At 41.1% G+C, this 17133-nt stretch overlaps 1 protein-coding gene across 4 annotated transcripts; it reads right to left on the bottom strand.

Annotated features, from left to right (window-relative positions):
- Positions 1–197: 197 nt before the first annotated feature.
- Positions 198–16025, bottom strand: TMEM139 (transmembrane protein 139). 4 transcript variants are annotated; one of them, XM_072850908.1, is made up of 5 exons: positions 15909–16019; positions 15634–15771; positions 4748–6265; positions 3379–3687; positions 198–1973 (listed from the first exon to the last, which is right to left on the bottom strand). In XM_072850908.1, the coding sequence occupies exons 4-5, from the start codon at positions 3624–3626 to the stop codon at positions 1565–1567; spliced, it is 657 nt and encodes a 218-aa protein (XP_072707009.1). In that variant the 5' UTR covers positions 3627–3687; positions 4748–6265; positions 15634–15771; positions 15909–16019; the 3' UTR covers positions 198–1564. The 4 variants fall into 4 exon arrangements, with proteins under 4 accessions (XP_072707009.1, XP_072707030.1, XP_072707039.1 ...); XM_072850929.1 differs by lacking the exon at positions 15634–15771 and having other exon boundaries at positions 4748–4839; positions 15909–16025; XM_072850938.1 differs by lacking the exon at positions 15634–15771 and having other exon boundaries at positions 4748–4935.
- Positions 16026–17133: the final 1108 nt, after the last annotated feature.

The following is a 17133-nucleotide window of genomic DNA, read 5'->3' as shown; positions in this document are numbered from 1 at the left end:
CCTTTTTCTAAGCCAAGATTATCAAGTAAGCAGAATGCAAGCAAAAGCATGCTTTGTGGAGTGTTTCTTTTGGGAGGAAAAACTAATGATGCCACCAGGTATTTTTAGCGCAGCCCATTTATTTATAAACAACATAAGTCTTTATTTTTTTGAACTATAAAGAATCAAACAATAAGAAATAATTTATTTGCTTCTAGCCTATGGTTTGATGTTTCCTCATATGAATTAAAAATGATGCAGTCGTACTAGACAAGGCTGTGATGATTGCTGCTGTTCTTCATAGGAGATTTGGACCACCGTATTTCTTTTTTTTTATTGTTTGGACATTCACCAGACATGAATATCTTTTTGCATACTACACACCACTTTAATGCTGCAGAGCTCACCAGTTTAACTCACCCATTTTAAAAGGCTGCACAGCATCACTGATCAGTGAGAGCTAGAACCTGGCTCTAACCTAGAGCCATCATGATGAAGGCTGTGTGTGCCTTGGGCCTGCTGTTTTCAGGTGCTCTCCACTGTAGCTGTGGCCTTGGCAGACAGACTGTCCCTTTCCAGAGTCCAGAGAGAAGCCTCCATGCACAGCATTGTTACAGGGAACTGGAGCAGTGTGTGCAAATGATGACATGATGACAATAAAGTATCTCAAGCGATCTGTCTGGGGCTGTAGTACAGCAGAGAAATACACCCTCCTGTAGAGCTGCGAAGACTGGTGGTCCAGGGAGAAGATATGTATATGTATATGTATCCCACTGCCAGCCTCTCTTACAGGAGAAAAACTGCTATTATCTCCCTCTTGTCCACCACCTGGAAGCTCTGTGGGATGAGAACTTTGTGAACAATAGAAGTAATTTCATGGTGCTGTGCTTGCCGTCAGCTTTTCAAGCCCAAGTTACAGGTATCAGGTGGTGCCGGCTTCCGGTTGAAGACAGCCACCCTCCCCCTCAGTCACACTCAGGTGCAACACAGCTGAGTATGTGGAAGCGAGCGCAGCAGAGGTGTAGCAACAAACAGTGCAGACCATAAATTTGTGTTGCTGCAAAACACCAACTCAGGGAATCACAGCCTCTGTCTCTCAGTAGGGATTTTAGGGTGGCTGATGACCACACAGCTCTCAGCAATACTGCTGTTTGTAATGCACAGGCATAACCTACTTAGTGCTGTTTCTATTCCTCCCCTTTCCGAGGCAGCTTCTCCTGGCTGCATCCTACAGTCCTTCTTCAGAGGTCCGTTGGCAACCTTGTCTCTGCTCATGATTCACTCTCCTCCCCCATAAAGGTGTATCTCCAGTTTGAGAATTGTTGCTGTATATAACACAACTTTCCTCACAGTGGTTTATGTATCTGCCAAGACAAAGCATTGTGGTATTGCATTGATATATATTTTGTGCAAAAAGATTCTAGTGAGATCAGAAGCTGTGTCTGTAGTTCAGCTCTGGTTCAAAGAATGGTGAGACAAACTTACAGTTTCGGGTGTGAAAAATCTCAGCTCCTTCACCTTCCCTCCAGGAGCACCCTGTATTGGAGTGAGGGTTTGGTTCTGCATTCATAGAAGGTGAAATTAATCATAATATGGAGGACTGGAAAGCGGCTTCAAAGACCTCATCGTTGTTGGCACTCTCATAAGCAGGTGGTGGCGTGAGTGGCTCCAGTGGCTCAAACCGGTCTTCAATACCTTTCACTTCATGGATGTCCGAAACAAACCGCTGCAGTCTTGGGGGCAGCACCAGCTGCAACTGCACTCTGGAGCCTGTGTCTGTCTCAGAGGTGTGCCTTGTGTCTGATGCCACTGACACTGTGAGAGCCTCCACCATCATCTCTTCTCGGGCAGATGATTCAATAACTACGTTGTAAGGAGGAGGCTCATTCAGTGGTGAGGGCACTAAGCCTGGATTGGATGCAATTGTCCATATTGCTGGAACTGACATGGTCATCACCTCCTCATAGGTGGGCGCTTCAAAGGCAGCGTTTACCCTATGCACAAAGAGAGGAATGGCAGTTACACTCGTTATTTTACTGCTTAGTTTATGCAGAGGCAGGTAGTCTGGATAATGTAGTATAGGGACCGTGCTACAATCAATAGATGGGACTGAGACAGGATATCTTGTGGTATTATTGTATGTGATATTCTGCCACTGGATCAGCTTGCTTGTGCAGCCAACTTAATGTCTTGCTTCCTGGTGTAGAGAATGGCTCACGTGACCATTTTCCCAAACTCCCCGGAATAAGTAGAAAAACCCACACTGGGTTTCAGCCTAATTCCTAGGCTTAGCTTGATCACAGAATCATAGAATATCTCAAGTTGGAAGGGACCCATAAGGATGACGTCCCTCATTTAAAATCTCCTACCAGTTAAAATGTATCACTAAGAATTACTAACTACTAATTATTTCTCAGAATAAAACAGGACCTTGCTTTTTTAATACATTAGCTCAATGTTCATCCATTTTTAAGAAGTGGAGAAAATTAAGTCTTTTCATTTAGTTTAAACAAGGACTAACTATTCTGTGCTAAAAATAATGTCTGCAGAGAAAAATGTTCTTTTAGAAACATTTTCCTTTTTAGGTCATGTTTTTAAATAAATAGATACTAATTTTTCTCTGGTGTGCCCCCAAACTAGCAAAGCCCAATATAGACTTCATTTTAGGTACTCTTTCTAAAAATAAACACGTAATAACATTTTTACCCTGCTACAACACCCTGTATTTGAGAACGTCAAGTAATTTATGGATGTGGATAATGATTATCTGCATTATACAGACAAGGAAGCAAAGATACAAATAAAGTTAAACTCTTTAACTACAGTAGGCAAATTGGGGTTAAATTAGGTGCTGCTGAGAACCTGCAAAGATACACAAAGCCAAAAAGATGTGAGAGTATTCAGAGCCTCTCAAAATCAGGGCTTATTAGTGTCAAGTTGGATTTTTAAGACTGGAAACACACCCAGTTACAAGTTCCTTCTTAAAAGTTTGTTGAGGAACAGTTGCTCTGGAGATAAGGTTTATAGAGCTTAAACCCAGCTAAGATTCAGTATTGCTTCAGCATTTTTTCTTTTTCCTTGTCTGACTCATTGTTTGGCAAGACTTGATTACTCGAAGAAAAATAAAACTGGGCCTGGATCTGTTTAACCTTGGAAATTGTTAGTGGATCAGTTCCCGGGGGGAAGAAAATACATATTGGACAAGATACAGGACGTGTGGCATAAACATTTGCAACCTCCACCTGAAGAATGAAGGAAAACAACCTAAAAAGAACTTTTGTCATCTGAAATGGAGGCTGTGTTTGGTGCCCTAGGGGAAGGGCAGCAAAACAATACGTAAAATCGCCATATCTGAGGAGAGAGAGTTAAAGTAAGAGGAATAACCAGGTTGCTGCTTACCCTGCTTGGCTTTGTCTGCTTGGAGATATCTCATTTGCGTCATGTCGGTGCTGATTCCTCAGGTAACACTCAACAAAGACACTCAGCAAATAGCCGACCAGGCACACTCCCCCTACCCCTAGGAAGAAATAGCCTACTGGATTGATGTTAGATGAAATGGCCAGCATGGTGACCCCAATGAGAAGAGCGGCAGTGAAAAGAAGCAACAAGACTTGGCGGATGTTCTTCCAGTGTGTCTGTAACCACATGGTAGTATAGATGGTGGTAGCAGACAGTTGAGAACAGATGAGCAGTTAAGGGGACAGACATCTGTGGAAGATGGAATAGTTTTTTCAGCATGAAACATGAGCATACAAATACGTTATCAGTACCATGACCAAAATAAAAACATACATCCTCAAGTACATGCCATCATGAGAACACGCAGCTATGCACATATGTAATAAATCTGGGAAATCGGTGCGTAAATACATGCCCATGTAAATGTACTAGAATTTCCTATGTGAATGCATATTGAATAATGGGAATGCTTGGACACACAGTTGCAAGACATAAAATGCATAAATAGACCATCAGCACTTATTGCCAGGCTTATCTAAAAAAGTCTAGCTTCTTAATAGAACTTAGAGCAGTCTAGGATGCAGATTTGAGGTTACTACGAAAGTGAAATGAAGACTAACTTTAAAGGTTAATTCTAGGACATTTGTACATTGCATAATGAAGGTTCAGATACTAGTTCAGATCCCAGAAGAAAAGTAGCCTTATTAATGGGGCTGTCTGCCCCAGTAAATTGAGCATCTAACTTCAGTGTAGCATTATAGCATTAACATTACTTTAGATTCTAGATATAGCTGGGGTATGTCTGTTTTTGCAAAATGTAGGCATCCATTTGAATATTTGCCTATATCCTCAGTTCTTTTTCTGTTGATGTGCTTTTTTGCACCATTCACAAACACGAGAGCCCCTCCTGTCCCCCATTCCAAACCCCATCTCTGTGAAAGAGACAGCAGTTGTCACTGTGTGCAGTCAATGTGGAATGAATACCAGGGATCTGTGGTATTCAAGAACACCATAAAGGAGTCATCTTGCATGTGTTATACTAACCTAAGTATACCCCACTGTTTTGATGAAGATTCCTTTGAAGGAAAAGAGCATGGCATATTTTTAATGAATATGCATCTCCAAACAAATAAACAGTTTTATATAGTTCCATGTTACATTGTGTGTTTTGGTACACTAAATGTGTTCCCTTGTTACAGCAAAACCAGATAAATGTATCTATACAAATGCCAGAAAAAGAAACACATTCTTTCTGAACAGATTACCTTCTTGTTACCTTTTTTACTGTCAGCTTTCAGCGCATACTTACCAGAGAGAGGGGAACAGTCATGTTTTAACTTCTCTCTTCATCACAAGGAAAAACATGCAACCTCTTTTGTCCCTGCTCCTTCTTCTTCTGACCTGAGGATGGGACACCAGTAAAAACTCTCCTTTCCTCCTTTTGAGTCTTCTTGTAGGGAGATGATGAAGATTTCTTTTGAAACTAAAAGCTGGTAACTAGTGAATATGGGAAGGTACCAAACGATGGGAAGATCCTGTTGTACGAGTTGTGCGTGGGAAACAAGAACCTCATTTTTCCAGGTTCTGAATCCAAAGCAATTTCTAGACGATCACACACCTTTTACTCTTTTGCAGCTCTTTTAGGTCTGTCCCGCAAAAGCAGGAAACTCATTAGGAAAGAGGGCGGAGTGAGCAGTGGGGGAGTGCTTACCTGTGTTGGATCTGTTTGGTCTGCTTTACTTTAATGAGAGAAACTCTGCCCTCAAAATTATGTTCTCCTCCTTGTGTAGCAGAGGAATCTTGATCTCTGCCTCATAAAGCAGGAAGGACTGCCAGCCCAGCCCACATCACATGGCCCACACATAAATCTATTTATGAGTTCTGCAAAATGTAAATCCATACATTTTTCTATCCTGATTGGGTCCTGTTTGTCAAATGTTGTTTTGTGCCCTCTTTGATTTTACAAACAAAAGGAAAAAAGGAGGCAATGGGTTATTATTTCACAGAGGGCTGGGTTAAAATCCTTCTTACTCCCTGATGTATCTGGGAATGAGGAGTACTGATAAGCAACAGAACAGGTACTGAATTACTTCTTGAAGTCTGTTATCATCTGAACCTTTAGCGTGTGTCTGAAAATCATTGGAAGTTCTCAAATACTATAGTGTATTTATAGTGTATCAAATACCAGGAGCTCACTGCAGCTCATGTTTGTCTAATAGGAATATGTTCTACTGCTAAATGTTTATTAATAGTATTTGGGTTGGAAGATTGTTCCAAGAATAATTGCATCAGGTTTAACAAAGATAAATGTAAAGTCATGCATGGATGGAATAATCCCAAGCAGCAGTACAGGCTGGGGTCCGACTGACTGGGATGCAGCTCTGCTGAAACAGACCTGATGGTCACAATGAATGGCAAGCTCAACAGGAGTCAGCAGTGTGCCCTTGAAGCAATGAAGGCAAACTGTGTCCTGGGCTGCATCGGTAAGAGTGTAGTCAACAGATCAAGGGGCGTGATCATTCCACTCTACTCAGCACTTGGTAGGACACACCTGGAATACTGTGTACATTTTTGGTCCCCCCAGTTCAAGAGAGAAATCAAAAAATTGGATATGGTCTGGTGAATTGCTGCAAGATGATTTGAGGGCTGGAGAACTTTGACAACTTAAGGAACTAGTTTGTACAGCCTAGAGAAGGCTTGGGCAGGTGGTGAGTGTCTACTCACAGTTTTCCAACGTCTAGTAGGTAGTTACAGAGAGGATGGAGGTACTCTTCATGAGGGTACATGGCGACAGGACAAGAAGCAACAGGAAAGAGGGTGTGTGTCTCTGGATATAAGAAAAAAAGTCTTCATGATGAAAACAGGGAAACATTGCAATTACTTGCCCAGAGAAGTGGAGGAATCATCTTGGCTGGAAATATTCAAGACTCAACTGAGTCTAAAGCCCTGCTTTCAGTAGGAGATTGGACCAGATGATCTCCCCTTCCAGTCTAGATTTGTCAATGTTTCTGTTTCTAATATTTTTCCCTTATACCTGCCTTTTTGGCTGCTGACAGATAAAGGACTTTCAGCTCTGATTGTTACCCATTCTTCGCTTTCAAGAGAATTCCTTTGAAGATGGCAGACTTAACAGCCATGTAAAGAGGAGGAAGTTGGGCTTCTGGTGTGTAGTGTGTCATTTTGCAAGACTATCCTTTAAATGGGAAAACTGATATGTTTCTTACAGCTCTTTCCATTTTGGGGTTGCCTAGTGTTGAGAGCACTTTAAGCGCTAAGGAAGATTTGACAAAACTGTTTTCACAGCCTCTCTGCACAGAAAGCATGACTGACTCGTGGTGGAATCTGGATGCCTTAGTACTTCCTTATAACTGGGGTAGCTGGTAGTTGTTAGAACTGTTCCTTAAAGATAAAAGATTTATAGCCTACTGGGTTGAGAAGGGAATTAAAATATACTACAGACCCTGGCTAAGCGTTCTGTTTACTGAGCTATTATAATAAAAGAGCATCACTACTGTAAGAATTATTTTCCAAGAAGATGGTTCTACTTTTTAAAGTAGCGACTGAAAGTGTGATTTGACAAGGCAGCTAAACAAACCTAATAGATAATTGCTGTGGAATATGGTAGTCCTTCCTCCTTCCTGCCTCTTCTCCATCTCCTAGCTGTCAAAGCTGTCAAAGCCTGTCCTCCTTGCAGTGATTCTAGTGCTCAGCTGATCTCTTGCTGAGCCACCTCAGCTGTCTCGGCTAGTGGGAAAGTATTTACGTATTTCCAGAGTGAATTTAGTGGGCTGAGTCTAGTCACCAAAGTATCGTCTAACCACTAGATCTCCATTCAAGGGAAGCAATGGGAATGCATAGCTGGAGTGGTGGAGGGGAAGGGAGGAAGAGTGGGAATAACTTCCAGGGCTGCAGTGAGCACTGTTTGATCGGCTCAGCCCAAACCATTGGAGTAGAAGGAAGTTCCTCCTTGTTGGACAAAGTAAGCTCTACAGAAAGGTGTAGAATCTAAGACCCATCTTGTCCTCAGCAAATCCTATTAATTATGTCAGGGATTTCCAGCTCAGCCTGATGACTTTAGGCACCTCCCAGCTCTGGTGAGTACACTGACTATTGTCAAATCCCCCAACAATCTGACTGTTGTTGGGATACCCCTTGTAAGTACCTACCCTTCTGTAGGCTATGTAGAAGGAGCCGAAGCACTTTGCTTGTCTGCACATTCTGCTGTGGGGAGTAGGCACATAAAAACTGCTTTGGGGCTAGACCTTTTTGCTAAGTTAGGAGAAAGTCAGAAAGGTGAAAAAAATCTTCATTATTTGGTGGAAAACTACCTCTGTTTTGGAAAGGCTGTATTTGATTTGTGGAGAGATAGAAAGATACAGGTTTTGCTGAAAATTTGTATAGTAGTTGTGATTGGTGCACCACTTTTAAAAATATTTCTAGACATAGTTATGAAATACCAGGTTGAAAAAGGCTAAAAATGGTAGATATCTCTGCTGCATTAGTTGTTGCTTGCATTACTTCAGATTATTTCAGGTGAAGTTCAGAGTTCAGTAACTCCTGTATATTTTACCCATGGAGTTGCATGGATGACTGGGCCGAATCTTTAGGAATTATTTTTACGCATTTACAAGAATGATACTTTGCCATGCAGCTGTGAATGCATTAGTTGAACAGGTTTATGAATGTGATACTGACTGCTTTGTGGATCTAAGGATACAAAGCAGGATGAACTTCTACGAACCAGCCTTTGCAATATGATTTCTATCAATGCAGTGCTTCTACGTGAGGTCTTTTGGCATTGCTGAAGGTCTTCTGAGATTTTTATCTGTCTGCCATTTTGATTGTCTCCCTAGTCTGGTTCAGACTGTCATTGGTTACAGTGTGTAGTGGTCCATAACAAAGAAAAATTGATCACATAGTTGCATGAAGAAGTTTTTGGCAATGACAAGATTCAGAAAACGCAGAGGGGCTTGGGAAAGGCCCGGGAGGTATCACTATGCAGTGTTTGTGAAACAAGAGGTAGAAGTCAGGGAGAGTAAAGAAGGACATTTATACTTCTATCCTAAACTGTCTCCCTTTCATGTGCAGTAGAGGTGTTTTTTTATAGAAAGCTTCCTGTTCTCTGTTGTTCAATCATGCTGTGGGGACCAGACTTCATTTAACAGCAGATTTCTTTAGTTAAGACCACAGATTTCCTTTTTTCATTCTTTCTTTCTTCCAGTATCTCATTGTTGATCTTTGTTCTTCATTCAGTCTCTAGGAAGCATTTCACCTTTCCCCTGTTTCATCTCACTATCTACTCTACCTCCTTCCCAGACTGCTACTAATTAACTTAGTACCTACAGTAAGCTCGCTTATCAGCTCGGTATGCAGAGAAGCTTGCTTTATTCCCAAGGGCTTGTGACGTACATACCATGGCACGATTAATCTCTCTGTCATCACTAAATTTATTCTTCCCTATAACCTTGTCCTGAAGCAATTTCTGAGAGGCTGAGCAAGTACTGGGGACAAAGTGCTACTGAACCACCTTCTCCTGTCTTGTCTACCTCTCCTTTTGTCTCCCAGGTTATGCTTAGTCACCTCTGTGAAATATGACTTTGATTTTTCTGTTCAGGAGCATGATTACGTTGTATCTACAGAGGTCATGGGGCAGCCATGGTTGCCTATGGTTGATATGTTTCTGGTCAGTATAATGTCTTGAGCAGGAGAAAGCAAAACCCCCAGGAAGTTTTGCCTGTGCTCAGATGTTCAAAAAATATGTGTAACTGAGAAATCCAGTTGTGCTTGACCTGCCATAGCTGAATGTTCATACATTTCTTGGGAGCTGGCAATCTCTTTTTGTCTTCCAGCTTAGTCCCGTTCTTACAAGGCAATGATTGAAAGTTATTGTATGTGTAGTTGCTGTATGGTGGTTTTTTGGCCTGGCTGTCTTCTACCTGAAGTGGCTTTTCTCTATAGATCAGGGTTGAGATGTGGTCACAGGGCTGACATTGCAAGGAGAGCTTCCACTGCTGCTACTAGTTCCTCACCTGTCTCAGGGGTACCTGGAAAGCATAAATCTACAGAGATGAGTCAGAGACACTTGTTATGTTGTGCAGAACTAATGGATTTCTATGTTCTGACAGTGGGGAGTCACATTTAAGGTGAGAAGTGTTTCCAGGGCTGCCTGCACACCTAAAGTTCCTAAGTATTTAAAATTAACAAAGCAGCACCTCCTTTTCTGCCATGAGAATGACAGAAAAGTAACAAGCGTTTACCAAGACTATGATAGATTAGTTTTTTTATCTCCTCTTACAGCCTTTCAGATTCACTTATGTCACATGTTTCATTTTTTCTCTGCAAAGAAGAAAGTGAAGGCTAGAAACTTCCTCATCTTTTTATTCTGAATTCTCCTTAGGGCAGGAGCTTTAAAACTGTGAGGTTTCATTAGCATTGGTAAAACTTTCTGCAGCTGGTTTAGTTTAATGACAGAGCCCAATCTGGTCTATATTATTTACTTTTTGCTGGAGGACTTTCTATACTTGTGTAGAATCTCTACACATTGCAGTACTTCTTATACTGATGAAAAATCAGATGTTACTGTATATAGGATGTAAATTAGCAGTATGCACTCTTTTGAAGGAATTCACCCTGGTGACTGCAATGCTACTAAATGGAATACTAGAGTGACTTCTCCTTCTCTGCTAATTTAGAGTTCCTAATGTGGATCAGACAAAGGAGGAGAGAACTTGACTGTGACTAAAGGTGAAGAAGGAGGGCAGTTAAGATCCTACTGCTAGAATATGGTGAAAGAATCAAGTGGAATACCCAGTGTGGAAAGAGCAAGTGAGCAGAAAGAAATAGTTTCAAGATAAAATTAAGGAATCAACTCAGAATAGTTAAAAGAACACAGGAAGATAATTTGCTGTCATTGTAGACTATACTAGGTGTCTCTGGAAATAAGAGAAAATAAGACCTGTATACACTGAGCTGCTTTACTATAGAACAGTGTTTGCATTCCTTTTCTCCAGACATAATTTCACCATTCCAAAATGGGAAAGTTTTCAGCCAAAGGACATGAGATGCAGTGAGAAAAGTTAACGTGTAATTGCCACAGAGTTCCTGTTCCCTATCTTCCTCCCTGGTCCTAGCCACATATTCTTGCTGCTGATGTTGCCAAACCTGTTACGCACTGGAGCCCTCCCTGACATGTTCTGAATTGCTAACAAGGCATAAAACTAATGAAGTAAAAAGGAAAAAAGTGCTATTTTCTATTGGGTTAGTAAACTAACTCACAAAAACATGCAGGAAGTGCCAGTATGGCCACAAGAGAGGAGAAGGGACCTCATGGCCTATTTCTGTGTTGAAGGATAGGGGATGCCCTTTTCCTTTCAACAGCATTAGATGGTTCTGCTAGGGAACCACACCTGAAATATTTGGGAATTACCACCTAACATTAAAATATAGCCTCCTTGGGTTGGAATTCAGTGACTGTGCAACTCACTGTAATACTAAATAACTGTGGACTGAAAAGTAATAGGCATGAGAGGAGGAGAAAGAGGTTGGAATTACTGTTGCAGAATGTAGCTTCTTGAGCAGGAATTTGGCATTGTTCACTGTCACTGGTGGGACCCACAGAGTCTCTCCTTGAGGCGCTCTTATGTTCCTATCGTATAATGTTGCACTTTCTTGAAATTCTTTCAGTAAATGGTGGGGTGGGAGAACGGGGGAGGTGTTGCCAGACAAAGAGGTCACTTAACTGTTTTATTGATGAGCTGTGCTTTGGAGAAAAGAGTACACTGCTGTTATTGGTACTGGTCACTCTGAGCATTGTGCTTTATAGCAAATACAGTGCAGAATACCATGTGCTCCTCAGTGCCTGTTCCCAGCCTAAGGTGCTCACAGTCTAAAGCAAGTGTGACAAAGCCACAGAGCAACAATTCAAGTATGGAAGGCCAGAGAGAGATAACTTGGTAAGAAAAGAAATAAGAAAAAAAAAATCAGTGAAATCTATTTTAATAAAGGCTGGTTTTGCTTGAAAACTAGATCTATAGCAGTGATCCTTTTTTTGCTTCATTAGATATTCTCCATTCAAAGGCAACATTTTGTTTCAGCGCTAGTTTTAGCACTAGTTTTCACAGTGTTTTGCTCCAGCCATGTGCCATAAAGGCAGCACACCTCAGAGAGAGAGGAAGCTCGATGCGGTTCCTTTTTCTTCCTCAGGAAAAATGGGTGTTATATTTCGGTTACGTCTGTGCAAATAGGCGTTCACAGAGGTCAGTGAAAGACCATCTTCTTCGTTACTTTATGAAAGCAAATAGACATGAGCTGAAAAGAATGTAGCTTTTATCTTGGCATGGTTCCTCAATGTGCGAGCCGTCAGTTTAGTGATACGTACAGGTTTTATCTAGTTCTGACATGGATTTACATTTCTAATGGACACTGCCAAATTAGCAAGAACACATCATAATGCATTTCTGGTATGTGCCATGATCATGCCCTGTAGTATTGCAGTTTGTATGGCATCTGAATTGTTATCCTGGTATATTCTAGCATGGCATTGTGAAGATGTTTTGGATGTTTTTTCCTGTGGGGTGAACTACTGTTTCCAAGGTCAATCATCAGCTGCAGGAACAGTCTCATAAAGAGCACCATGCCACATCACTGCCAGACCAGGCTGCTGTTTGTAAATCAGTGCTGTGAAAGAAATACACCACTTTTGCTTTCTCCTGAGGCAGCAGCAGTAGTGATACTGCAACTCCTATTGTTTGTAAAGGGGAATTCTGTTTTATCAAGGCTTCTGTTGCTGAGAGATGGCTTTCTTGTTCACTGTAGGAGACCAAAAAACAGGACACACAATATGTGGAACTAAGTGTCTATCTGGTTGAACTGATGGCTTTGACAGAATTTATTAATGGTGATAACTGTCTGCTTGTTCCACATCATGTCTGTGCTCATGAGAAGAGCGACTGGTTGCAAAGGATCTTTCCCTGAATATGAGAAGATTGCCCATGAAGAGAGAATTTCAGGATAGGGTTGTCATAGTTCATGGACATCTGTGTTGGACTGAAGTAATATTTGATGCCAAAGATGATCCATGTGATGGTGCCACTGTTTCTTGAGAAGAATTGTCAAGTCTACTGGCTACTGGCAACCTCTGATTCATCAGACTGTTCTGTGAAATCCCTTGCATATGAAAGATGTCAGAGTGATTCAGGAGACAGTGTTAACCATTTGAAAAGCTCTCATTGACACTTGGTGCATGGGAGATCATAGTTTTGGCTGAAGAGACTTCTTTTAATATATTGGAACTACTGATGAGGTATATATTCTTGTCCACTGCCTCCTCTGTTCCTCCCTGCTTCCTCCAAATTTTGTCTCCCTTGATTAAAAAAAGGGGTAATAATCTCTTGTCAGAATCACTGTTATATGACCTTTTACTTCTCACACTTGAAATTGTGGCAGTGTGTGACACCCAGATCTCTCACAAGTTCCAGTCTACACCTGGTTGTAGATCCATTGATATTGACAAAGTCTCCAAGTTTCCACTGATACTGATGAAGTTTCCAAGTCTTTGATACACGGTGGTGCTACTTTTACCCTGATTCTCCTGCTCATCAAGCTGTTCAGCAACAACTTTGACCATCATCAAGACTTCCTAAATTCCTGCTTCAGCCATTGCTATGGGATGTACATTTGGCCATCTGAAGAGGAGAAAAAGGGCCTTCACGATGAGAGCTGACTCCTCTGCTTCCTTGGCAGTATCATGTTCACCTGCTGTTCTTGAAATGATAATTGCAAAGTGGGGGATAGGGCAGAATGAACGGAGGTGAAGAATTGTAGCCTTTCGGTGATTTGTTCAATTTCCTCTGAGCACTGTAAAGGCCAAATGATGCACTGATCTTTATGCAAAATCCCTGACAAGTGTTTGCTTATATTGAGTACTACAGCTTTCTGCATCTCTTGCTTCTGCTTGCTGCTTTCCCCTTGCAACCCTGCCCTGAAGTGTCCTTGCATGGCAGCCCAGCTACAGTGAACTTTGTTAAGCTTGTCTCACAATTTCTGAAATTCCAAACCTTGAGTACATGACATGCAACATGAGTTTCTACGAGATCAACACTTCATCATGGGGCTGGAGAAGGCAGAAATATGTTCATTTCCATGCAAAGTATGTATGGCTTATTTAATGTAATTAAGACCAAAATATGAGTCATTAAAACACTTCTAGAGAACTTTTCAGAGGTGATTTTTTTATATTCGTATTTTATATTTTGTTAATTTGCAGGCTGAATGTTTTTCTTACAGGTTGTGTTGAAACTGGTAAGTCAAACCAGAAGTGTAGAATCTGACTGTAAACATGTTTCCAAACAAAACAAAGACAAAAGCAAGGTTTCTTGTGAATTGTGGCTCTCTAAGTGGAGAAGTTTTGGGTAGAAATTGCCATAGTAAGAGGTTTTCATGGTAGGTCAATAAGAGACAAATGAAGTGGAACAGCTTGATGAACATACAGGAAAAGGTGAAAAATAAAACCTGGTATTCTCCAAATCAACACTGGATGTATGCCTTTGGATGAGTCAAGGGAAAAAATATTACTGTTTTGGAGTGATAGATGAAATACTGGTATTATAAACAAAGAGGCTGTGGTTAGCTGATTCTGCACATTTGACATGCCTATGCAAAACTCTTCAGGATGAGAGTAATTGGTTGTTGTTGCTGTTCCTAAAGTCTCTGGTTTAGCTGTTGACCCTTCCAAGTTCTCTCCATAGCATTCACACCAAACTAGCTGGGGTTTGAGCGCTAACACAGTATAAATATTTACTGCCTAACAAATGTAACTTTCCTTATTTTGGTATAGTCCCACTATTGATTATAGTTCTGCCTTTCATTCCCTGAATATATTTACATCAGTTATATCAGTATATTTATCAATTCTTAATATTCTTTGAGAAGGAAGTAAACATCTTGCCCTCCTTTCATTATATATTAGTTTGTGCAGCTCTACTTGCTGTTAGAAGATTGCTGGATTTTCCCTCTTCTCAGTTTTATGTGTCACCGAAGCATTGCTGGCGTTCTGTATTTTAGGTCTACAATTTATAGCAGTTTAGAAATTGCTGGATGTTTCCTATTCCAGCCAAGTGGTCACTTGCTATCTAAGAATGGCTCGATGTTTTTTCTTCCATGCTGATTTCAGTGCAATCTACTAGGATTTTTTTGTTGTAGCAGTTCAGCTGCCTGCAGTCTAGGAATTTTACTGGATTCTTACTATCCACAGTGCTCTATGCAGGCTGATTTTCCAGTGGTGCTCAGTTGTGTGTCCTCTTAGTGCTATCCAGGCCAGTGAGGTGCTTAACAAAATGGTTCACAGAATCATTTTTGCTTAGTTGTTCTGTCATTTAAGTTTGATATGGAAACACTATTTTGGGGGACATGTTGTCTGACAGTACTCCAAAAGGTTTAGGGAGGACTTCTCTGTAATAAGTAAACTTTAAGCCATAGATTCAGTTTTTACTGCAGGGCTGATAGACAGAATATCTTATGCATTTTATAAATATATGTGCATCTATATTGTACAGCCCATATATGCCAACTGGAACTATGTCCTATTGTGATATGTACTGTCCAAAACAGTAGGATATGTGTTCAGCCATTCACACAAGCAAAATGTCCCCCACATTCTTCATTAATAGATTTCCTGGGTATTTAGTTAGTGTATGGTTCCTAAGTGGTAGACATGTTCTTAATGAATATCATGAAGTGATTCTTTTTAAGACGTTATATATGCTAAATATTTGTCAAAGCAAGTATCGGCTGTTCTCTGCTGTCATAAATACTTAAACTACTAGACCCTCCTTATTCTTTATGTGTCCTTATTGGTTAACAAAGAAATGATCCATTATTTTGTCTCCTAATGCTCTGCATAAACTATCTTTGCCACTTTCCTGGTGGCCTATCATTGTGGAATAATTGGTAGGTGCTTTTTGATGAAATTTTCCTGAGGCAGTAATCGTGAACAGTCTGCATATTGTTTGTTTACTGTCCTGATTCAAGTAAGTACCAATGCCCTCCCCTTCCTGTAATTAAAGAAAGACACTGTATTTCATGCTTTTCTTCTGTTGAGGAGTAATAGCAAGGAACAGGGAAGCAAGACTGTTCCTGTAACTGAGGAACTGAACTGTGATTCAGGTAATCTCAGTTAAATTTCCAGTTGCTACAAACCTTTCAGCTGTGACTTTAAGCAAATCCCTTGGCTCATCACATGTTTCTTGGAGAACGAATTTTTTTAGAATGGGGACTGACTCTTATTTTGTGCCTTGCAAATAGGGCCGAGATCTTGCCGAGCTATCTTGCAGCCTCCTTCGATTAAAAAAAGAATAGAAATGTTTCACTGAAATACATACTTTCACAACATTTCCGGTGTTGATGAAGTCTAAGAAATCAGCAGCACGAACTGCCTCCCGCCCCGCCATGTATTTATAAGTGAACGTTCGTACCTCGGGGTATATGTCCTGTTAGGTTTCCCTAACATTTTTAGGGGACAGTAGTTTGCGGACGCTCCCTGCTCCCCGCCCGCACCGCAGTGGATCGTGCCGTCCACACTAATAAGCAGCTGCTCCCGCTCTTAAAGGGGCCGTGGTATCTTCCTCATTTCCCGGGAAGCCGCCAAAAGGAGCAGACTCCTGCCAGAGGAGGGGGCTCTGGGCCGATGGTGTCCCAGCGCCAGGGACTCCCCAGCGTGAGGTGGCCTGGCAGGGACCGCTCCCTGGCACCCCTTGTACTGCAGGCTGCTTTAACCCCTTCCGCTCCCTTCAGAGTTATAATGATTATTATATAGATAATGCACTAATGTTTGCAAAAGATGGGCTTATTAGAGTGCCTTCCTCTACTAGAGCTGTCTTCACATCTCATGTTTTCCATCTGGGTTATCCTCTTGTTGAGCACCCGAGATATACTTTCAGGGCAAGACTTGCTGGATGTTACAAACTCTCTCTGATTTTCAGAGTGCTCTCACATATGCCAAGAAAATATTTACCTGCTGAATTATTAGAAAACTTGTTCTAATTAGAAAAATTATTAGAAACTGGTGGTGAAGAATTTCAACTTGGTTATGATCTGATGCACTGCAGAGCTTGAAGCTCGTACATTTCATACTGAAATAACAAGCTTTGAGCTTCTGAACATTTCACTCCACAGGTGTTCTAACATGCAGTGAGTAAAATCACAGAATAAGTCAGGACGGAAGGGTCTCATTTAGGTCAACTACCCTGCACAAAATAGACAACTTCAAAGCTAGAACCGGTTGCTCAGGGCCTTGTCCATACATCTTCTAAAGATCTCCAAGAATGGAGATTACTCAGCCTCTCTTGGCGCTTCTTCCCAGTACTGAACCACTGTCATAGGAGGAACCAATTTTTCTTTACATAAAGCTGAAATTTTCCTTGGTGCAACCTGAATTACCTCTTGTCCTTCTGCTGTGCACATATGTGAGAACCTAGAAGTCACTTCTGTGGAGGAGCTGCTTCCTCTTTTCTGAATTGTGGCCATTCCAGTCATCTCTGAAATTAGCAAGTAATACCATATTTTCCATCCATATGAATTTTCCCTGTTGACAAAATCTCCCCCAATTCATACAGTACTGACAGTCAGATAAATTAATAAATATTTCTCATATCATTAAATTATACTAGCAGGCAACTTTGCTCAAAGCTTGAAAATCAA

This window comes from Ciconia boyciana, chromosome 1 (genome assembly GCF_034638445.1).
Source record: "Ciconia boyciana chromosome 1, ASM3463844v1, whole genome shotgun sequence".
Classification (NCBI taxonomy): Eukaryota; Metazoa; Chordata; class Aves; order Ciconiiformes; family Ciconiidae; genus Ciconia; species Ciconia boyciana.
This window is presented reverse-complemented; position numbering and strand designations above follow the sequence as displayed.